The sequence below is a fragment of the Sesamum indicum genome, linkage group LG3 (assembly GCF_000512975.1).
Source record: "Sesamum indicum cultivar Zhongzhi No. 13 linkage group LG3, S_indicum_v1.0, whole genome shotgun sequence".
In the NCBI taxonomy this organism is placed as follows: Eukaryota; Viridiplantae; Streptophyta; class Magnoliopsida; order Lamiales; family Pedaliaceae; genus Sesamum; species Sesamum indicum.
The window spans coordinates 10,563,230-10,582,684 of NC_026147.1; the positions used below are offsets into that span (position 1 = coordinate 10,563,230).

Here is a 19,455-nt window from a genome sequence, read left to right on the forward strand (position 1 = left end):
TTTATATTCACAGTTACAGATTTTGTGTTAAAAATCCCTGAAATACAGTATAAGAGAGAGAGAGAGAGAGAGAGAGAGAATTCCTTTGGCAAAAGAATCACAAAGACAGAGACTGACAATGAGGAAGCATCAGACAATGCAGAACCCCTCTGGCTACAAATCAGAAGAGGAGGACCCAAACTCCAATCAGGATAACGCTCTCTCTGTATGACTCTGATTTTTTAGTTTTTTAATACTTTCCTTCTTTGCCGTTGGATCTTTTATAATTATCCATGAAACTACTTCGGAAATGTCTAATTCTTGTAGTCACATCCGACATGTGATATGAAAATGAGCAAAAAAATAATTATTTGAAAAAAAACATAGCAAATTACCCTTTATGTTAGAAATAAAATAAAAAAGCCCCTTGTTGCCTTTGGTGTGGTACGCGCATGATTTTTCCTTTTTTTTATTTTAAATTAAAAATAACATTTATGTCGTATTTAATTGCTGTTGGATCTTGATTTCAGTCTAAGATACAAATTTAACTAATAGATCAACAGTGTAAATTTTATTTAATTCGAATTCAACGGTTTAGATTCAATAAATATATAATTAACTTTAAATATATTTATATATATATATAGAGAGAGAGAGAGAGAGTCGACAGGGACAAGGCTAGACAAGTGACTGGAAGGGTGCGGATGTCGGGAGGGGGAGGGGGTGGAGGAGGTGGAGGGCACAATGGCGCTAAAGGGAATGAGGGCGAGGTGGCAAAGGTGGGGAGGAGGAGGAAGGGAAAGCGGGCGAGGGGGGCGGAGGTGGTAGCCCGACAAAGGGAGGAAGACGCCGAACAAAGAAAAAAAAAACTATTATAAATAATATATTTATATATATAAATATATAAAAAATAATATTTATTATTTAAAAAAAATATGCACAGATACAATGGAGAGTGTGTATTACACTGTTGGCCATATGGGATAATTTGTTTTATTTCTAAAAACACAAAAAAATAATTTGCTTATTTTTCTACAGGGTACTTTGCACGTTTTCTATATCACAGAGAATAAATTACATTTATTCCTCCCAATTTTGTATCTTCTCTCTCTCTCTCTCTTTCTGATTTTGATTTTTTTGATTTTTCTAACTATGTTATATTGAATATCAGTGCCTCGAACTAGTCTGTTTGATGTTGCCCCTCATATTTAGGGAATCAAAAACATACATTCCGGCTTGCACGGATGCATATTCACCTTCCTGCGTATAAAACATATAACATAAATTTCTGTTTGTTTGTGTTTTCATTTTCAACTTTCAAATAGTAATGAAAGAGAAATTTATTATGCTAATTCATGACTTAAATTTCAATATTTTATTACTTTTACTTTTTTTACAGAAAAAAGTCAAAGTCAAACTATTTTAATTAATATTTTTCCTTTTTAGTTTCTTTTGTTGAATTATGTTAGCTAAAAGACAAATCTAAATCACATAATTGGTTACTGGTGGGCAGTGCTCTGGCGACTCTGGATGGCAGTGGCACTCTAGATTTTACTAAGTCACACATTATTATTTGGGATAATTACGCTCTTCTTCTATAAGGTTTAGTGTAATTACACATAAACTTTAATGTTTTGAAAAATTAAATCTAGCACTCATGATATTTGTTTTCATCTACAAATGAGTTCTTTCGTCAGTCAAAATTCACAGAATTTACTGATATTAATAGAAAAATCTAGAGAATTTACCGAATTTGAGTTCCTCATGAGGTTAATATATATTTTTTTAAAATAACTGAATTTTGACTAATTGATGGACTTGTTTGTCAAATAGAATCAAACCTCATGAGTGTTAGATGTAATGTTCCAAACTATAAAGAGTGTACGTATAATTATACTACTAAATTTCAAGAAAGGGGAGTGTAATTACACTAGATTTACCCTCTCCATATTCTACCATGGAGTTTACAAAATAATTTACCACTTTTCATGTAAAATTCACATTGTTCTTGGATTACTCTATGACGTATATTTTTTTAACTACAAATCTACTTATATATTAATAAATATTTTAAATCTTTCAAAAAGTATTAGTAAATATAATATATGTTTAAACTTTAAAGGATAATTACACTCTGTTTTCTTAAATTTTGATATAATTATATGTGACCTTTTGCAATTTGAAAAATTAAACCTAACACTCTTGATGTTTGCTTTTATCTAATAAATAAGTCCTTCAATTAGTTAAAATTCATCTGAAGTTGTTAATATTAACAAAAAAACTAAAGACGTATTAAATTATCCTTATAACGGTGAAAGTATACCTCATCACATGCATTAAAGCATGAAAACGTATGAGGATAATTTAATCATAAATAAATTTATTTAACCTGTAATAAATTAATAATACGTCAATATTGAGTAAATATGGATTTTTTTTTCTAATTTTTTTTGTTAATATAAAAAAAATCGATGAGTTTTGACTAATAGAAGAGCTTATTTATTAGACAAACAAACTTCAAAAATACTAAATATAATTTTTTAAATAAAAAAAATTACATTTAATAATACCAAATGTACCAAATGTCGTAGAAGGATTGTGTAATTATCCCTACACTTCAAGCCACTAGGCGTTTGTAAAATTTGATAATTGCAGCTCTTTCTCTCCCGCGCCAGGCCTGTTATCCGTCTTATGTAACTTAAAGATAGACATGTGGTATAGTCTTTCAATGATTTCTGATTCTCCCGCATTTCTTCCATAGTCTAACTTGCAAGCTCTTGGATTCCGTTGCTAAGATTGATGTATTTGGGTAAGAGTAGTGGAGAAGCTTTACTTTGGTGGGTCTTCGATTGGAATGGATTGTTCTTCGTGATTGATGAAAGGGAAGCGCGCCCGTTTTCATACTTCCGGGCAGCGAATGCAGGCGGACTGGGGGAAATTCTTAAAGGGGAATCTACAGTCTTGTCTTTGATTCATTTTTTTCTGGAACTTAAGACTCCTGAAAATCACCCCTGCGAGTTCTTAGTTCTATCTCGAACTCCATAGTTCGCTTGTTTGGTAGTCGGAATATGGTCCGCGTAGGACTACTATTGATTCAAGTATACAAAAACCGGGGAAGAACCCCAACTATTGGGAAAAATCCTACACCTAACCCTGCCTTGGGAGAAAATGAAAATGCTAGCATCAATGGCTACGACTTGAAGGGAGGAGGACGTCCTTTTTTTTTAGTAGCTACAAGCTCGAATTGATGTTATCAGCTATGGTCTCCTTTTCAGTTAGGGGTATTCATTCAGTACAATCGAACTGAACCAACTAGAAATATCGGTAAATTGAGCATCCGGAATGCTCAAAATATCAGCACCAGTCTTCTGTTATTTGTTCATCTTTTCTGGTAGGCTTTACTGCGGAATCACAGTGGATTTTTGTTCTTTCTAGTCTGTTATGGGGCCAGTAATAGATTGGCTTGCCAGTTTACTAGTTTGAACTCACTTTTTTGGATCTAGTCATGAGCTGCTTGATTTATTTACTGCTAATAAAGTTGCTATGAATTGAGTTGTACCTAGAGAGCACCTTTCAGAGTAATGATTGAATTATGCTAAGGTACATGTGGGAGAAAGCTTAGAGGAGCCAGCAAGCCATTGGTGCTAGTTAGTGGAGAACATTATGTGTTGATGAGAACATCAACAGATGGAGTGAAGGAGATGTCATTGGCCGCATCTTTGGTAAGAGTAGGGAGTAGGGACAGGGACTCAGGAAGGATATGCGGGGGAGAAGGGATTGCCAGTACACATGAATGTGAGAACACAAATAGTTAATTGGTTAAGAAATAGTGAATTAGATTATTCATCTGCACATGTGATCAGTTATCATGTATTTTAGGAGTGTATGGCATTAGGTATGTTCCTGGGCGAGGAACCAGATTTTATGCATTATTGATGCCACCTTGTCTATTGAACCCCTTGTTACTGTGAAAAGGTACTATAAGTAGTATTTGAGCAGGAATAAGAAAACTCCAGCAAAGATGGATTGCCTCCACTCTTTTTTATCATAGTTGCTGTCCTTGGTTGAATTTTGTTTTGCTGATTGAACCATGTTCAACTGTAATGGTTTTTTCTTTCTCTTGTTTTAAATTTCTCTCAGAAGTCATACTTTTCCCCCTTGGTTTTTCATTGCATTTGCTGGTTTTGACTTCATTTTGAAATTGGTTAACTTACGGCTGACGATGAGAAGGATGAGGAGCAGGAGCAGGAGCATGAGAATGAAGGCAAAGCCAACAGGGAAGGAGGAGCAGAAGTCAACAGAAGAGGCAAGCTTGAGGGTGCTCATTATGATAATCTTGGAAGCTCAAGGTCTTGTGCTGAGTCCCTCCTTTCTTGCCGTCAACTTCTTAACTTTTTTCTACATTTAGTTTTTTGTGTGTCTTGTTTGATTATTTTTCTCTATCACTTGGCCTGTCTATATGGTAGTAAGATATGGATAACTTGTCTCTTTCCTGTTGTGAATACTTATTTGGAGGTTGTCACCGTGTTTTGTCTACTGCAAATTATATCCTTTTTTATTCTAATGCTTATGGTTTAGCATAAGAACCTGTAGCTTGTTATATGATACACTGATGTCCAATCTTTATCAAAGTAAGGATGACTTTTATGCACTGTTTTCTTATGGGCTCATCAGGGCCTTGGGCCATTTATGTGCTGTTTATTTCACATGTTTCTGTTGTAACAATCCATTTATGCATGATACGTCGGGGATTATTTTGCATATTGACAAAGAGGGGAGATGTCTGCATAACGATTATGTGTATTTCTTAAGATCATGCTCAAGAAAGGTAATGATGGTACAAAGAAATTAGGGGATTGGCAAACTAGACTTGCACATCTACTGCTTCCCCAGTCATAATATCCTGAACTTCTGGTTTCCATTCCCTGATTTAGCGTTTGAGACTTATCAGGTTTTTCAGCTTTCCTTCGCTCAAAAACGCACCTTGATTTTTGCCACAATGTAAAGCTTCTGGAGTTTTCTTTTGGTCCTCAAACTGATCTCATCCATCGTGATTGCTGAAGGCATATACTTTTAAACTGATGCATTAGGTACCTTTTCATCAGAAAAGCTGATGTGATGGTGAGATCACATAACCCTGTATCTTGTAGAAATTATAGGCCGCTTGAACTCTTTGTGGTTCTTAAAGTGATGCTTATGGTATATTTTCAATGGTTTGAACAGTTCTGATTAGTTGATAGAGATACTTTCTGTGTATGTGGATGGTTAAGGCAGCGGAAATGGTGAGGGAAGGTGCTTATGGGGAAGCAAAAGTTTTATCATATTTTTCTTGTAAAAAATGTCTTCGCTCCTACAGTCATTTTGACTACCTTATTCCTTGTTTTTTGGGTAAACCTGATGCTGTGATTCAAACAGGAGTTTTGATGTTGTCCTTCTAAACCTTTCATCCCTGTGATTACTCATTTGATGTGCTTATGGTCTGCATGTTTTGGCTGTCATTATAGATCACTGGGAAATGAGAAAGGCAAGAATCCAGCTCTATCTTCAGCTGAAGTAATCCATGAGGTTTTTGGGGACTCTGGTGATGATGAACCAGAAGAATATGCAGTTCATGATTGCATTAATGAGAAACATGTTAGTATAAGATATTAATCATTAATATTTCTTTGTGGTCCTATTAGCACATTTAGTTTATGATACTAATTATGTTAACCTTGTCACTCTAATATAGAGATCTCCAAAGTACAAAAAGAATTATGCTGATGAATCCCCAGTGGAGAATATTATACCTGATGAAGATGCACTGCGTGTGAGTGAAGAAGAAGGCACGAAGACCAAACTAAAGGGAAAGGCAGTTGTGCCTCCTGTGGCGTCTGAAATTCCTTTGCTCTTTCCATCACCATGCCCGGATCAGGTCAATCTGATTTCTTTTTCTCATTGAGGTTTATGACTTTTAGGTCTGCTAAAATCTTTATGTAGTTTATAGTCTAATAACCAAGGAATTTATAGCATTTTTGTATCATGACCTGGCATCTACTTTTGAACTTAAAAGTTCAAACATCACATTTAAACAATTAGAGAATAGTTTCATGTAACAAGGAAACAAACTTCTACATGTACGCAATTACGTCTAGTCCTTTTAAGCATTTCTTTGTATAGCTTGAATGGCTTGGTTCGGTATTTGAAGAAAACCAGCAAATATCATTTAATGGTTTTCATGTGTTCAGTATTTTTGTTTCCTGGAGTTGCTTATGGAAGGAGGAGTGTTTTCACTAACTTAATATTACTTTTGAAGCCTTCTCCTCTGAAATAAGAATTTATTTGTTTTATTCCATTACTAATGTAATATTTATGAAGTAAATAGAAAAAATATCCAAAATTCTTCTCGTCCAGTGAGGAAATTATTCACTGTCTTTATTCTAGTTATTCTCATGTCATACAATTGTACTCATTACTTGGTCTAAAATCTATCGTTAGGTTGTATCTGGATTTACGAACTTGAATTGGGGGTGGATATTTATCTTAGATCTCAAATAACTAAAATATTCGGAGGAGTTGATACCCATAATTCCAAATCAGTGAATAACGCTGTATTGGAAATTCAAAATCCTTATCTCCTAATCCTCTTACTTTTCTTTCAGCTTATTCCTCAAGTTGATGTGATTAGGCAAATTTGATGTTAAGAGCCACTCTTTAATTCCTTACCATCCTATTCTCTTTTATCTTATTGTGATTAGAGCCAATATGATAAATGAAGGTATTCTTATGGCCCTTCAAATTCGGTTGTAATGAGAACATCAGGAAAAAATCTTCCAATGCTTTGTCTATTTTAATATTACTTCTTGTTTCCTGTAGTGATTGAAATTACAAGACTCCCTATCTCATGCAATATATTAATCTTTTGCAGATGGCAACTATCAATCTCTCCTGCATAATTGGAATTGACCCCAAGCAATTTGATCCTGCTACGTATGTGGAAGAGGACTTTTATGTCACTGATGCATCTGGAGTTAGCAGGCTTATTCCTCCTACCAACATCATTCGCTGGAGGGAAGTCAGGAATCCTGATGGCACAACTTCAGTAAGTCATTACATGGAACAACTACTAACAGATTAAACACAGGCGCATACACTATCACAAAACTAGAAATACTTTGCATGTTCATGGTGGTTGAGTTGCATCATGCTGGCATGAAGTGATAGGATCAACTATTTGATAAATGTGGATGTTTCCCATCAAGAAATGTGCATATACCCATTTATGCATACTAGTAAAATGTACACGCGTAGCATGTATTGCAAATGTTTTTTAAATAGTAAGTTCGTGAAAAATAGTATTAAACTTAATTCAATAAATCAAGTAATGTTTAAGTAATTGTGACCGAGAATAATAATAATAAAGTTTTATTTTGCTACTACTTTTAGTTATTTAGATTAATATATTTTTCATAGACATTTTGTAGGAATATTTTCATTTTTATGATACATAATAGATTATACAACTTTTAAAAAAATATAATTATTATTCAAAAAATTTTATGCTAAAAATTATTTATATTTATTTTAACTTTTCATATTAAAGGTTTTACCATCGTTGGTCGGTATCTTTTTGCACACAATTGTATACACAAAAATGTACTATATATAAAAGTTTGTCGGTTTAACATCTATATAGGTTTAATGAACTCACAAAATCTTGTCGCAAATCAAAGTTTCCATTCAATATTTAAAACTAACTGACATTATTAACTTAAAATTTTGTCTAAGAGAATAATGTTAATTTACATAGATATCGCTGCGAATAATATTTTAAGACATTTTAGTCTCATTAGATACTTAAAAAAACCTTATGCTTTTCAAATAATAAAGATAGAGATAGAGATAAAAGAGCATGCCCTCCCAACTTCCCTCATTCCTTTACTCATTCCACTATATTACATTATGGATATAATGTCCAAACTATTAATAGGGATTATTAAATATAAAAATAATTAATAGGAATCATATAAATATATTATTTTATGTTTTCTCCCGTAGTATAATAATATTGTAAGGTTGATTTAGGGCCCATAAAAAGGACAGAAACTTTTACGAGCATTCATACTTCTACATATAGTATAGATAGACTATAAATATGTTTTGATTAGAAGTCCGACATGAAGTCACGATTCACAAAATTAGTAGATCAAATTTTAGATAAAGTGTTCAAGAAGTTTGAAGTTGTGTAATGAATTAGAGAGCTTCTGATGTGGTAGAGCTAATTTTCTTTATAAGTTGGAGGAACATATGACTTTTTTTTTTGGATTAGACATGCATATCTAATGATCTCAAAACAAATGTGCATGTGCAGGTTGAAAGCAACGCACGCTTTGTGACTTGGTCAGATGGGAGTTTGCAATTGCTAATCGGCAATGAAGCTTTTGGTATATGTAATCAAGACGCACATGACATTAAGTCATATCTTTTCCTTAGACATGAAAAGGTGCTTCTCAATTGCTATTGCCCAATTGATGTGTTTTGACTTAAAAGAATGGCCTCTCTATAATTTCAACTTTGACTCTTTGTGCCTTATTTAAATGTCTCTTGTGATGCTTTGTTTCCAAATTGGCATCCATAAAAATCATCTCAGTTAGCTTGTAAGTTAACTTCTCATATCTTGCGTCACTTTCCTGTGTAGGAGAGCTATCAATCTCAGGGAAAAATCTCAAGAAAGATGATAGTTATGCCTTCTTCCGTATCTTCAAATTCCAATTTTGATTGGTTTTGTCGATTCAATGCATAAAAGGGTCCCTGGAGTACGTCACTGATGTGGACCCTCGGAGGATGAGGGAGCAAAAGGAAAAGGTAATGACAACCATTAATATTACTGTTTATTTAATAGGCAGTCTCCACTTGTTGGACCTTTAACTTAGTTTTTCGAATGGCTTTGTAGGAAGAAATGCTAACAACCAAAGCTAATAAACATCTTTATGAGAAGTCAACAACAAATATAGAGTGTTATGCTAAAAGTATTGTGTCATTACAATTATGGAGAGTGTTATGCTAAAATTATTAAAGTATGCTATCTATAGTAAAATAACCCCTATCCTTATGCGATTAGGCTAAAATTATGCTTTTTCTTCTAAAATGATTTAACATTCATGGTTTTCAGGGACCAAAAAATATTGAGAATTCAGCATCATCTGCTCATTACACCTCCTTGAAGATGAGAATGTTGAGGGTTCCGCAGCACATAGGAAAGTAGAGGAAATGTTATAAAAAGAACCTTATGAGGATTCAGAAGTTGAAGCTGAGGTTAGTGACAACTTTTTAATATAATTAAAGGGAAAAGTGCAAATACCCCCTTGTGATATTGAAAATGAGCAAATTACCCCCCTATAAAAAAATAAATAGCAATAAATTACTTTATTTTAAAAAGTATAAGGAGTTAAATTGCTATTTTTTTTTCATAAGAGGGTAATTTGTCCATTTTTAATATCACAGGAGGGTAAATTGCTATTCACCCTATAATTAAATGTTCCAGAAAGTTCTCCTTCATGGTCAGAAGTAAAATATTGAGCTTTTATCGTCTTAGCTTTTCTCTGGTATCACATTGTGTTGCATGATGTTAAAATCCTTGGATGTGGAGAGATTCCAACTTCTATTTGCTGTGTTTGAATTGATGAGTTTTGAAGGTAGGGATTTCCGATCTCTAATAACAAATCATTTTAATTTGTTTAAATAATTCCATATTAGAAAGTTATAAATCCTTCAAGTCTTGTTTTGAACTATGGTGCTTTATGGATTCATTTGAAATATTTTCTCTAAATTATTCCATCCAACCTTTAAGTATTCTGTAATAAAGTAGACAACTATTGTCATTTTCTCTGTTTGTAATCATTGGTCGGCAAGCATCGTAATCATTTAGTCCCTTTAAACTGAAATGTTCATCATTAGTAAGTACGAAATAGATCAAGGACTTCTTTCTAAGGAGGTATAAATTGGAATTTAGTTGATTAAAAGGTCATAAAGCTACATATTAACAATACAAAGATGCCATATCTTTGTAATTGCATGCCACTGAGGCGTCACTTGTTTGATTATGGAAACATTGAAACATGTAATACTGTGACTAAACAGTCTTAAAAGTGCACGGTGCGAATGTCCCCTGGATCCATATAGCACGACACACCTTTTAAAGCACGACACATATATTTATAGAAATAAATTATGTATTTATGCAATAATATCTTTTAAAATCAATAATGCCCAAACAATTAAATATTGTTAGAAGATTAATTCAGAGATTTGTAGTTGATCTTTTTGGTTGAAAGTTCAATCACACCATACCATGGTTGTAATTTTACTTTAGTCTCAACACTGTATATATATTTATTCATTAAAAACTAGGGGCTGAGAAACCCTCAATCACACCCGCTGCCTTACCCACCTAATCCTAACCTGCGCGGCCGTCTCCGCTACGCCACTGCTAAAGGCAGGCTCATGTGCACCGAAGTTTTGCTGTTGCACCTCCATGCACCGCCTTTGTGCGGATCACCTGGCACCACCCAAAAGTTTTTCTTTCAGCCTAATCCCTGAGAAACACTAGGCTTGCAAAAGGCATGTCTCTGCGCAACACAATAAGGTGTGCCTTCCTTGCGGCTTTTGCAAGCCCAACTCCGATTTGCACCATGGTGCGCGCTAAACAACTATGATCTTTTCATCAATCTCCAGGAGCATTATTAAGCTAGTTAAATCTCATAATTGATTTCAACGTAATAGCAAGCTATTTTACCAACTAATCAACTCAAATAGCTATAGCAATGTGGGCGCTTACCACGCTGTGCGCCCTGACTTGGAACAAAATGAGAATCTTCAAGAAAATTCCTTTTGACGATCGTACTACTCCATAATGTAGGACATAATCATTGGCTTTCAATGTGGAAAAATAAAGAAACATAGATGGATTAATGCATGCATGTTGAGACACAATAGGAAATACTAGTCTAGAATTGGCTTTCAATATGAAAAAATAAGGAAAAATAGAGAGATTAATGCAAAATAGTTAAGAGAAGCTCAATAGGAAATATTAGTCTATAATTCATTTTGGAAGATGGCAAAATTTGCACGGTCGAACATTGTGCAAGTAGAAAAAGGCAAAAGCAAAAGTAGTGCATGTCAAATAAACTTGCTCTTCTACCATATTAAATTTAGAGATATCGAGAAAGTTGAAGAGAGAATAAAAACAAAGGAAACTGTAGTTTCGCTATACATTCATAAATGACCAAAGGGTTTTAATATGTACATTCTCTCTTACGCATGATTCTATTGGTAAAGTTTTCTATGTATAGGTGAAATAATTATGACAAAAATTGTAATGATTGAGTAAATTGCTCATATCAATAGATGACCTAATCAAGAGATTCCAAAAATGCGGGCAACGCATTTAAAGAGTTGAGTGAATTTTCCGCAATCTCCTAACACCATCGCTCCTTGATGGGCCCATGCAGGTTATCGATAACCATCTCTACTACATAATTTTTTTATATGTTTCATTTTGCTTTAGCTCGTAAATTCCAACCATCTCTATTGCATCTTTCTCTGATGCGCTTTATTTCGCTTTAGCTGCTAGATTCCTCCATTGGTTAATAAAGGTAATGACTTCAAAATCGGGCAGAATTTTTTCATTCACCAAATCACATAGACTATGGTATGTTCCACCTGGTGGAAGTACTGGCTAGTGAATCTATCAATCGCATTGTCAAAAACTACGTAAGAGCATCAATTGGAAAAATGGGTTCTACTTCACTGCATCCCGTGTACAAAGTTCAAACTTTAACCATAGAAAGACAGTTTTCGGTATATTGATAAGGTTTATTATAATTTGTTATTTGATTTTTAACTTCTAGCCTTTAGAATTTGAATGTTGTGACTTATTATTATTTTATTATAACTAAGATATATTTTTTCTAATTTAGAAGAATTTGAATTTTTGTTCTCTTTTGCTTATGTTGTGAATGTTTATTCTCATTTGTTGATTAGCATATATACCCTTGTAAATTCACTTTTAAAATACAAGATAATTACACTCCCCTCCCCTAAGGATTGGTGTAATTATACGTACACCTCCTGTGGTTTGAAAAATTATACCGAACGTCCCTGAAGTTTGCTTCCATCTAATAAATAAGTTCATCCGCTAGTTAAAATACACTAGATTTGCTGATATTAACAAAAAAATTGAATGAAAATTAATATTTACTATTGATTATTTATTACTGACTTGTTGCAGGTCAAACCAGTTAATTGGGGGTAAATATAGATTTTTTATGTTTTTTTGGTTAGTTTAAGCAAATTTGGTGAATTTTGACTAATAAAAGAGTTTATTTGTTAGACAAAAGCATGTCTCAGGGGTGCTAGTTGTAATTTTTCAAACCACAAGGGATCTATGTGTAATGACCTCTATAGTTTCCCCTTTGTCTTGTTGTGCTTAATTTACATGTCTCGTTGTAACGCTTCTGATCCAAATTTGTATCTACCATAAAAGTCATCCCTCTTAGCTTGTAAATTAACTTCTCATATCTTGCACCACTTTCACATGCAGGGGAGCTACCAATCTTGGGGAATAAGCTCAAGAAAGATGATATTTGTTCCTTCATTATTATCTTCAAATTCCCATCGTTAAAGGCATAAAAGCTCAATAAAGTTTGGGAGTACGTCATTGATGTGGACCGTGAGAGAATGATGGAGCAAAAGAAAAAGGTAATGACAACTAATTAATATTATTGTTTATTTAATAGGCAGTCTCCATTTGTTGGACTTTTAACTTAGTTGTTCCAAAGGCCTTGTAGGATGAAACGCCAACAACCATAGTGAACAACATATGGAGAGTGTTATAGTAAAATAACCCCCATTCCTTAGTTGATTCGATTCACATGATTGGTAATTAAAAAGAATTTTTATTAACAGAATGGTAGCGTGATGCATCTCTCAACTAGTGCATGCATTACGTTGTAAATGGTTAACGCAAGCATTTCTACATTTAGGCGAACCAAAAGAGGGAAGAAAGTTTTATGAATTTTCATACTTTTAAATATAGTACAGATAGATTAGAGAAATGATTTGGTTAAAAAGTCCCATATGAAATCACAATTCACAAAATCTGTAGATTGCCAAATGTTTAGTTAAAGTGTTCAAGAAACTTGAATTTGTGTAATGAATATAGAGAGCTTCTAATGTGGTAGAACTAATTTTCTTTGTAAGGCAACGGAGGAACATATGATTTTCTTTTTTTTTTTTTGGATTAGACTTTATTGCCAGATTTATTCGAAGCACGCATATCTAATGATCTCAAAACAAATATGCATGTAAAGGTAGAAAGCAATGTGCGCTTTCTGACTTGGTCGGATAGGAGTTTGCAGTTGCTAATCGAAAATGAAGCTTTTGATATATCTGAGCAAGACGCACATGACATTCAATCACAGCTTTTCCGTAGGTATGAAAAGGTGCTTCGTGACTACTATTGCTCAGTTAATGTGTTTGGCTTAAAATAATGACCTCTTTATAGTTTTGCTCTATCTTTGTATTTTATTTTCATGTCTCATTGTAATGCCTCTATTTCCAAATATACATCCACCATAAATCATCTCTCGTATTGGTAAGTTAATTTATCATATCTTATGTCGTTTTCCCATGTAGGGAAGCTACCAATCTCAGGGAATAATCTCAAGAAAGATGATATTTATGCGTGCATTCTTATCTTCGAATTCCCATCGTTGCTTGACTGGTTTGTCAAATGCAGGTATAAAATGTCAACAAAGTCAGGGAGTACGTCACTGATATGGACCGTGAGAGGATGATGGAGCAAAAGGAAAAGGTGATGACAACCAATTAATATTATTGTTTATTTAATAGGCAGTCTCCACTTGTTGGACCTTTAACTTAGTTGTTCCGATGGCCTTGTAGGAAGAAATGCTAACAACTAAACGAATAACTTCTTTATGAGAAGCTAGCAACAAATATGGAGAGTGTTATGCTAACATTAATGTCTCATTACATTTATGGAGTGTTATGCTAAAATTATAAAAGTATGCGATCTATAGTAAAATAACCCCTATCCTTGTGCGTTTATTATGCTAATATTATCATTTTCTTCTAAAATGATCTTAACATTCATGGTTTTCAAAGACCATAAGATCTTCAGGAGTTAGCATCATCCAGTGTTAAAGTTACGCACGCCCCATTATGCCTCCCTAAAGATGGGAGTGTTGAGGGTTCCGCAGCAGATAGGAAAATAGAGGAACTACTACAAGAAGAAGAACAATCTTATATGAGGATTCAGAAATTGAAGTTGAGGTTAGTGATAACTTCTGTATATAATTAAATGTTTCAGAAAGTTCTCCTTCTTAGTTAGAAGTTAAAACAATTGAGCATTTATAACATTGTGTTGCATGATGCTAAAATTCTTGGATATGTAGTGCTTTCAACTTTTATTTATTGTGTTTGACTTGATAAATTTTGAAGGTAGGGATTTGAGATCTCTAATAACAACTCATTTGAATCTTTCTGAATAATTTCATATACTTAAAGGTTAGATTTGGATGGAATAATTTAGAGAAAATATTTAAGATGACTCCATATCAAAAGCACCATAGTTCAAAACAAGAGTTGAAGGATTTTGAATCCTTTCTAATATGGAATTATTCCAAAAATTTCAAATAATTTGCTATTAGTGATCTGAAATCCCTACCTTCAAAATTCATAAATTCAAACATAATAAATAGAAGTTGAAAGCTCTCCATATCCAAGGATTTTAGCATCATGTAACACAATGTGATACCCTGAAAAAAGCTGAGATGATAAATGCTCAATTGTTTTAACTTTTAACCACGAAGGAACTTTCTGGAACATTTAATTACACAGAGAAGTTATCACTAACCTTAGCTTCAATTTCTGAATCCTTATAAGATTCTTCTTCTTGTTGCATTTCCTCTACTTTCCTATGTGTTGCGGAACCCTCAACACTCGCATCTTCAGGGATGTGTAATGGGGCGTGAGTAACTTTAACACTAGATGATACTGACTTCTGAGTATCTTTTGGTTCTTGAAAACTATGAATAAGATCATTTTAGAAGAAAAGGATAATTTTGACATAATAAATACAGAAGGATGGGGATTATGTTACTATAGATCACATACTTTTATAATTTTAGCACAACACTCTCCATAATTGTAATGACACAATAATTTTAACATGAAACTCTCCATATTTGTTGCTCACTTCTCATAAAGAAGTTTATTCGCTTTGGTTGTTAGCATATCTTCTAACATTGCCATCAGAACAACTAAGTTAAAGGGCCAACAAGTTGAGACTGCCTATTAAATAAACAATAATATTAATTGGTTTTATTACCTTTTTCTTTTGCTCCATTATCCTCTTATTCCACATTTGTAACGTACTTCCAGACTTAATTGACTTTTATGCCTGGAATAGATAAAACCAATCAAGCAACTCCGGAATTTGAATATAAGGATGACAACATGACTATCATATTTCTTGAGATTGGTAGCTCCCCTACATGGGAAAGTGGTGCAAGATATGAGAAGTTAACTTACAAGCTACGAGAGATGATTTTTATGGTGGATGCATATTTGAAAACAGAAGTATTACAATGAAACATGTGAATAATGCACAATGAGATAAAGGGAACCTATAGAGGTTATTATTTTAAGTCAAACACATCAATTGGGCAATAACAGTCACGAAGCACCTTTTCATGCCTAAGGAAAAGATGTGGCTGAATGTCCTGTGTGTCTTGCTCACATATATCAAAAGCTTCATTTCCGATTAGCAACTGCAAACTCTTATCTGACCAGGTCATAAAGCGCGCATTGATTTCAACCTTTATATACACATTTGTTTTGAGATCATTAGATATGCGTGCTTTCTATAAGCTATAAAGTTTAATTGAAAAAAAGAAATCATATGTTCCTCCACTGTCTTACAAAAAAAATTAGTTCTACCACATTAGAAGCTCTCGATATTCATTGCACAACTTCAAGTTTTTAAACACTTTATCTAAAATTTGGCAATCTACTGCTTTTGTGAATTGTGATTTCATCTAAGACTTTTGACCAAATCATATCTGTAATCTATTAGTACTATATTTAAAAGTATGAAAACTCATAATTTTCTTCCCCTTTTTTGGTTCACCTAAATGTAGAAATGCTCGTGTCAAATATTTAGAGTAATGCATGCAGTAGTTGGGACATGCAACATGCTACCACGTGGTAGTGGTTAGAAAATCAGATTCACAATGTTAATGTGGCAAGCACTTTCTTAATTTGACTAGTCTCATATTGTATTGATTGATTAAATACTAACCATTCAATACTTTAAGTTGGTAAAATTTTATATGTGACCTATTTGAATCCAACTATTTAATGGTTGGTATGTTAATAAGTGATAATAGTCGTTGACTTATTATGCTTAGACCGAAGTCTTAGGTTTTTTCTATGTTAGAGCTACTTTGTTCTTTTGCTAATTGCCACCTGCCTTCTTGTTTGAGATAGAGCTTTATTTTGAGCTAATCTATAATAGGGTTACACTAGAAAAAGAAATTACTATAATTGCCTATACTGTTAAGCTATGATTGGTATATAAAAATGGAGTGAGATTGGAATTGGCATTCCCAAGTCCATTTCTATATATGTGATTGATATAAGTAAGAAAAGGGATTAGTGATTTTATAGGAATTCTTATTCCATTAGAAAAGGGATTATTGATTCCATCCTCAAAATATGGTATTAACTATTCTTATGAGTTTGGCAATGGAATTTTTTTTTTGACAAAATTATCCGTGTAATTACATTATACAACATTAATATTTCTAGGGCGTATTTGATCGAGTATTATATTTTTATTAGTTCAAAATATTATTTTGAATTACTAACAACGTTGAGAACAAAATACCAATTCATTGATTTTGATATTTAGTTTTAGTTTTTATTTTTTGAAACTATTTCTTTGGTCGAGTATTGAGACATAATCGTAGATACATCATGATTAAACAAATTAATTCATTCGGTCGTCCAAATCAATATAATTTCTTTTTTCAGAAAATACTATCTAGGTGTTGATTCATTTCAACAAATTAATTCTTAAGTAAATAAATAAATTTTGTCATATTTTTTTCAACAACATATAAGATATTTTATAAATTGTTTATAATCTCCTATAAGTAACTTTTTTTGCAAATATTACGATTATTCAATACATTCAACATATTAAATATATATACATATGTATATATATATATATATATATTAAGGGGCAAACTTATCATAAAAATTATTTCATTCCATTAACTACAATTTCTTTCTAATTACCAATCATGTGAATGGTATTAACTAAGGAATGTGAATTCCATTGCCTTCTAATTTCTTGTTTATACAATCATATGAATGCTATTTAAATATGATTATATTCCCATCCTAAATTTATCCCATTCCCGCTTAAGAACAACGGGAGATTAGATGTCATGGAGTTCAATTCTAGTTCTCAACCCATGTCGCTATGAGCTCGAACCCTCCTTCGTAACTCCTAGAACTTCTTCATATTGCATCCTTTCCATGCCTTATTTCAGAGGTTACCTGATTTGCGTAGTCTGTCATATTTTAGAGTGTTAAAACTGGGAAGAACCATGCCTTCAAATTCAGTAAGTAGCGCCGAGCCATAAGATTGTGAATATTTAGATTCAGTTAGGTGGCACCAAACAGAAGACTGACTATTTCAGATTTTCCCTTTATGAGGCCTGTAAAAAGCATGTTGATGTATTTAAGATCCAAACTAAATGAGACAAGAGACAGCGCAACGCATGTTTTCTGATAGCAATGGTAACTGAGACATGGTTAGTATGCTCCATAAAAGTGTATTACTTTTTCAAAGTCTATTTATATAGCTATGTAATTACAGATTGAATAGATGTTCTCTGCATCTTGGAGCAAAAAGGTAATATATCTTCCATTTTATATATGTTAGAGCATGGAGTCAGGCTTAATGTTACACCTAAGCCATCAATTGCCGACCCTACTTTTGGTATACCTTTTTTGGCCTGGAGTAGATTTATTATTTTACAATACTTTACAGGCATCCCAGCAGCCGTCTATTTTAATACATGAAAACTTTCTTTTAGTAAAGGAGATCTGAAGCAGCTGTTGACGTAGGAGTATTTCGTGATGTAAATCTTTATCTCTTTCAATTAATTTTCTTTTCTTGTTTGCTGCACAAGTTACATATTGTTCTGCAAGCATTCAACAACTAGACTGCGAATGTTGATTACTATGTGAGAAGGGAAAGTGTAAATTGGGAAATTTGTGGACGTGAAAGATCCGGCTAAAATGTCAAGTATCACAGAGGCGATCTAGATGGATAGCGGGAACTGGATAAAGATCTGGAACATTATATATCTAGGCCAATGTTTTATATCCATCTGAAACTTTGAAGAAGTGATCGTCTTTATTAAACCTCCATCATGCATGGTTTGTGTTCCCATCATTGATTCCCATAATTCACTATTTGATATGAACTGATCCAGATTTTAGTTGAGCTGTGGATTTTGCAGGACTGCATAATCAGAGGCTTTACAGAAAATGCAACTCTCTTTGTCTGCTCAAAGGAGTTTGTGCTGTGAAGTGATAAAAGAGTGAGATGTAAACTAATATAGTATCTTTCTCTTCTCTTATGAGTAAATTTGTGTTGTACTTTCAGATTATTTGGAAGTTACCCTAGGAACCTAATCGAGAATAAGTTGATGACAAGCAATCTGAACACGTGTCGAATCTCAAGTTAGAAGATTCTTATCAGTTCAACAAAAGGTCCTCTTTCGAGGGGATGTTTATATTACTTCAAGCGTTTAATATGGGAGGGGTGTAAGATCATTTTTACCCCTCCATTAATTATCTATGTGCGGACGATGTTATTTTGCTAAGACTAATCTAATAAATACTTGCAACTCCAGAGATATTTGGTTGTTTTTTCACCGTCTTCTTGCGTAAGTGACTTCTTTCCCTTTTGTTAACTTTTTCGGTTTCATCAGAACCCTAACAGATTGACTTGCCAGCACAGATTGGTTCTTTTCTGAAAATGTGGAGGTTGCAATTTCATAGAGTATTTATGCCTGCTTGGGTTGTGGTTGCTAATATTAGTAAATTAACCCCATCCCCAACCCCTCCTGTATTTTAAAGGGGCATTCTATTATTTTTGTTGATTGGTGTGGTTAATTTGTTAATGTGTGTTCACTTTGGTTAGTTTAACTACTTTTCATTTATAAGGACGATTAACTATTTATGTAATTGTTTGAGTTTTACGTGGATAAAATTCAGTATATTTTTTATTTTATGAATTTAATGTAACTTACTCCCTTCTAATATTGTAAATGAGTAAATTATTCTCTCTTTGTTTAAGGAGGTAAATTGTTTTATTTTAAAAAATATAGAGAG

At 33.2% G+C, this 19,455-nt stretch overlaps 1 protein-coding gene across 4 annotated transcripts; it reads left to right on the top strand.

The window, feature by feature from the left end:
• LOC105157981 (protein LEO1 homolog) lies at positions 1-19,129 on the top strand. Of its 4 annotated transcripts, XM_020692294.1 has the most exons (10): positions 1-205; positions 4,210-4,328; positions 5,484-5,613; positions 5,711-5,893; positions 6,887-7,060; positions 8,330-8,461; positions 8,657-8,823; positions 9,131-9,273; positions 12,560-12,717; positions 18,246-19,129. In XM_020692294.1, exons 1-7 carry the CDS (start codon positions 119-121, stop codon positions 8,759-8,761), a joined length of 930 nt encoding a protein of 309 aa, XP_020547953.1. In that variant the 5' UTR covers positions 1-118; the 3' UTR covers positions 8,762-8,823; positions 9,131-9,273; positions 12,560-12,717; positions 18,246-19,129. The 4 variants fall into 4 exon arrangements, with proteins under 4 accessions (XP_020547953.1, XP_011072863.1, XP_011072864.1 ...); XM_011074561.2 differs by lacking the exon at positions 18,246-19,129 and having other exon boundaries at positions 12,560-17,184; XM_011074562.2 differs by lacking the exon at positions 18,246-19,129 and having other exon boundaries at positions 4,222-4,328; positions 12,560-17,184.

Bases quoted from the DNA above. Each gene is read 5' to 3' on its own strand.
- LOC105157981 (XM_020692294.1), top strand. From the start codon at position 119: ATGAGGAAGCATCAGACAATGCAGAACCCCTCTGGCTACAAATCAGAA. The intron at 4,329-5,483 runs GTCTTGTGCTGA...CTGTCATTATAG, and splicing joins GATAATCTTGGAAGCTCAAG to ATCACTGGGAAATGAGAAAG. The intron at 7,061-8,329 runs GTAAGTCATTAC...GTGCATGTGCAG, and splicing joins ATCCTGATGGCACAACTTCA to GTTGAAAGCAACGCACGCTT.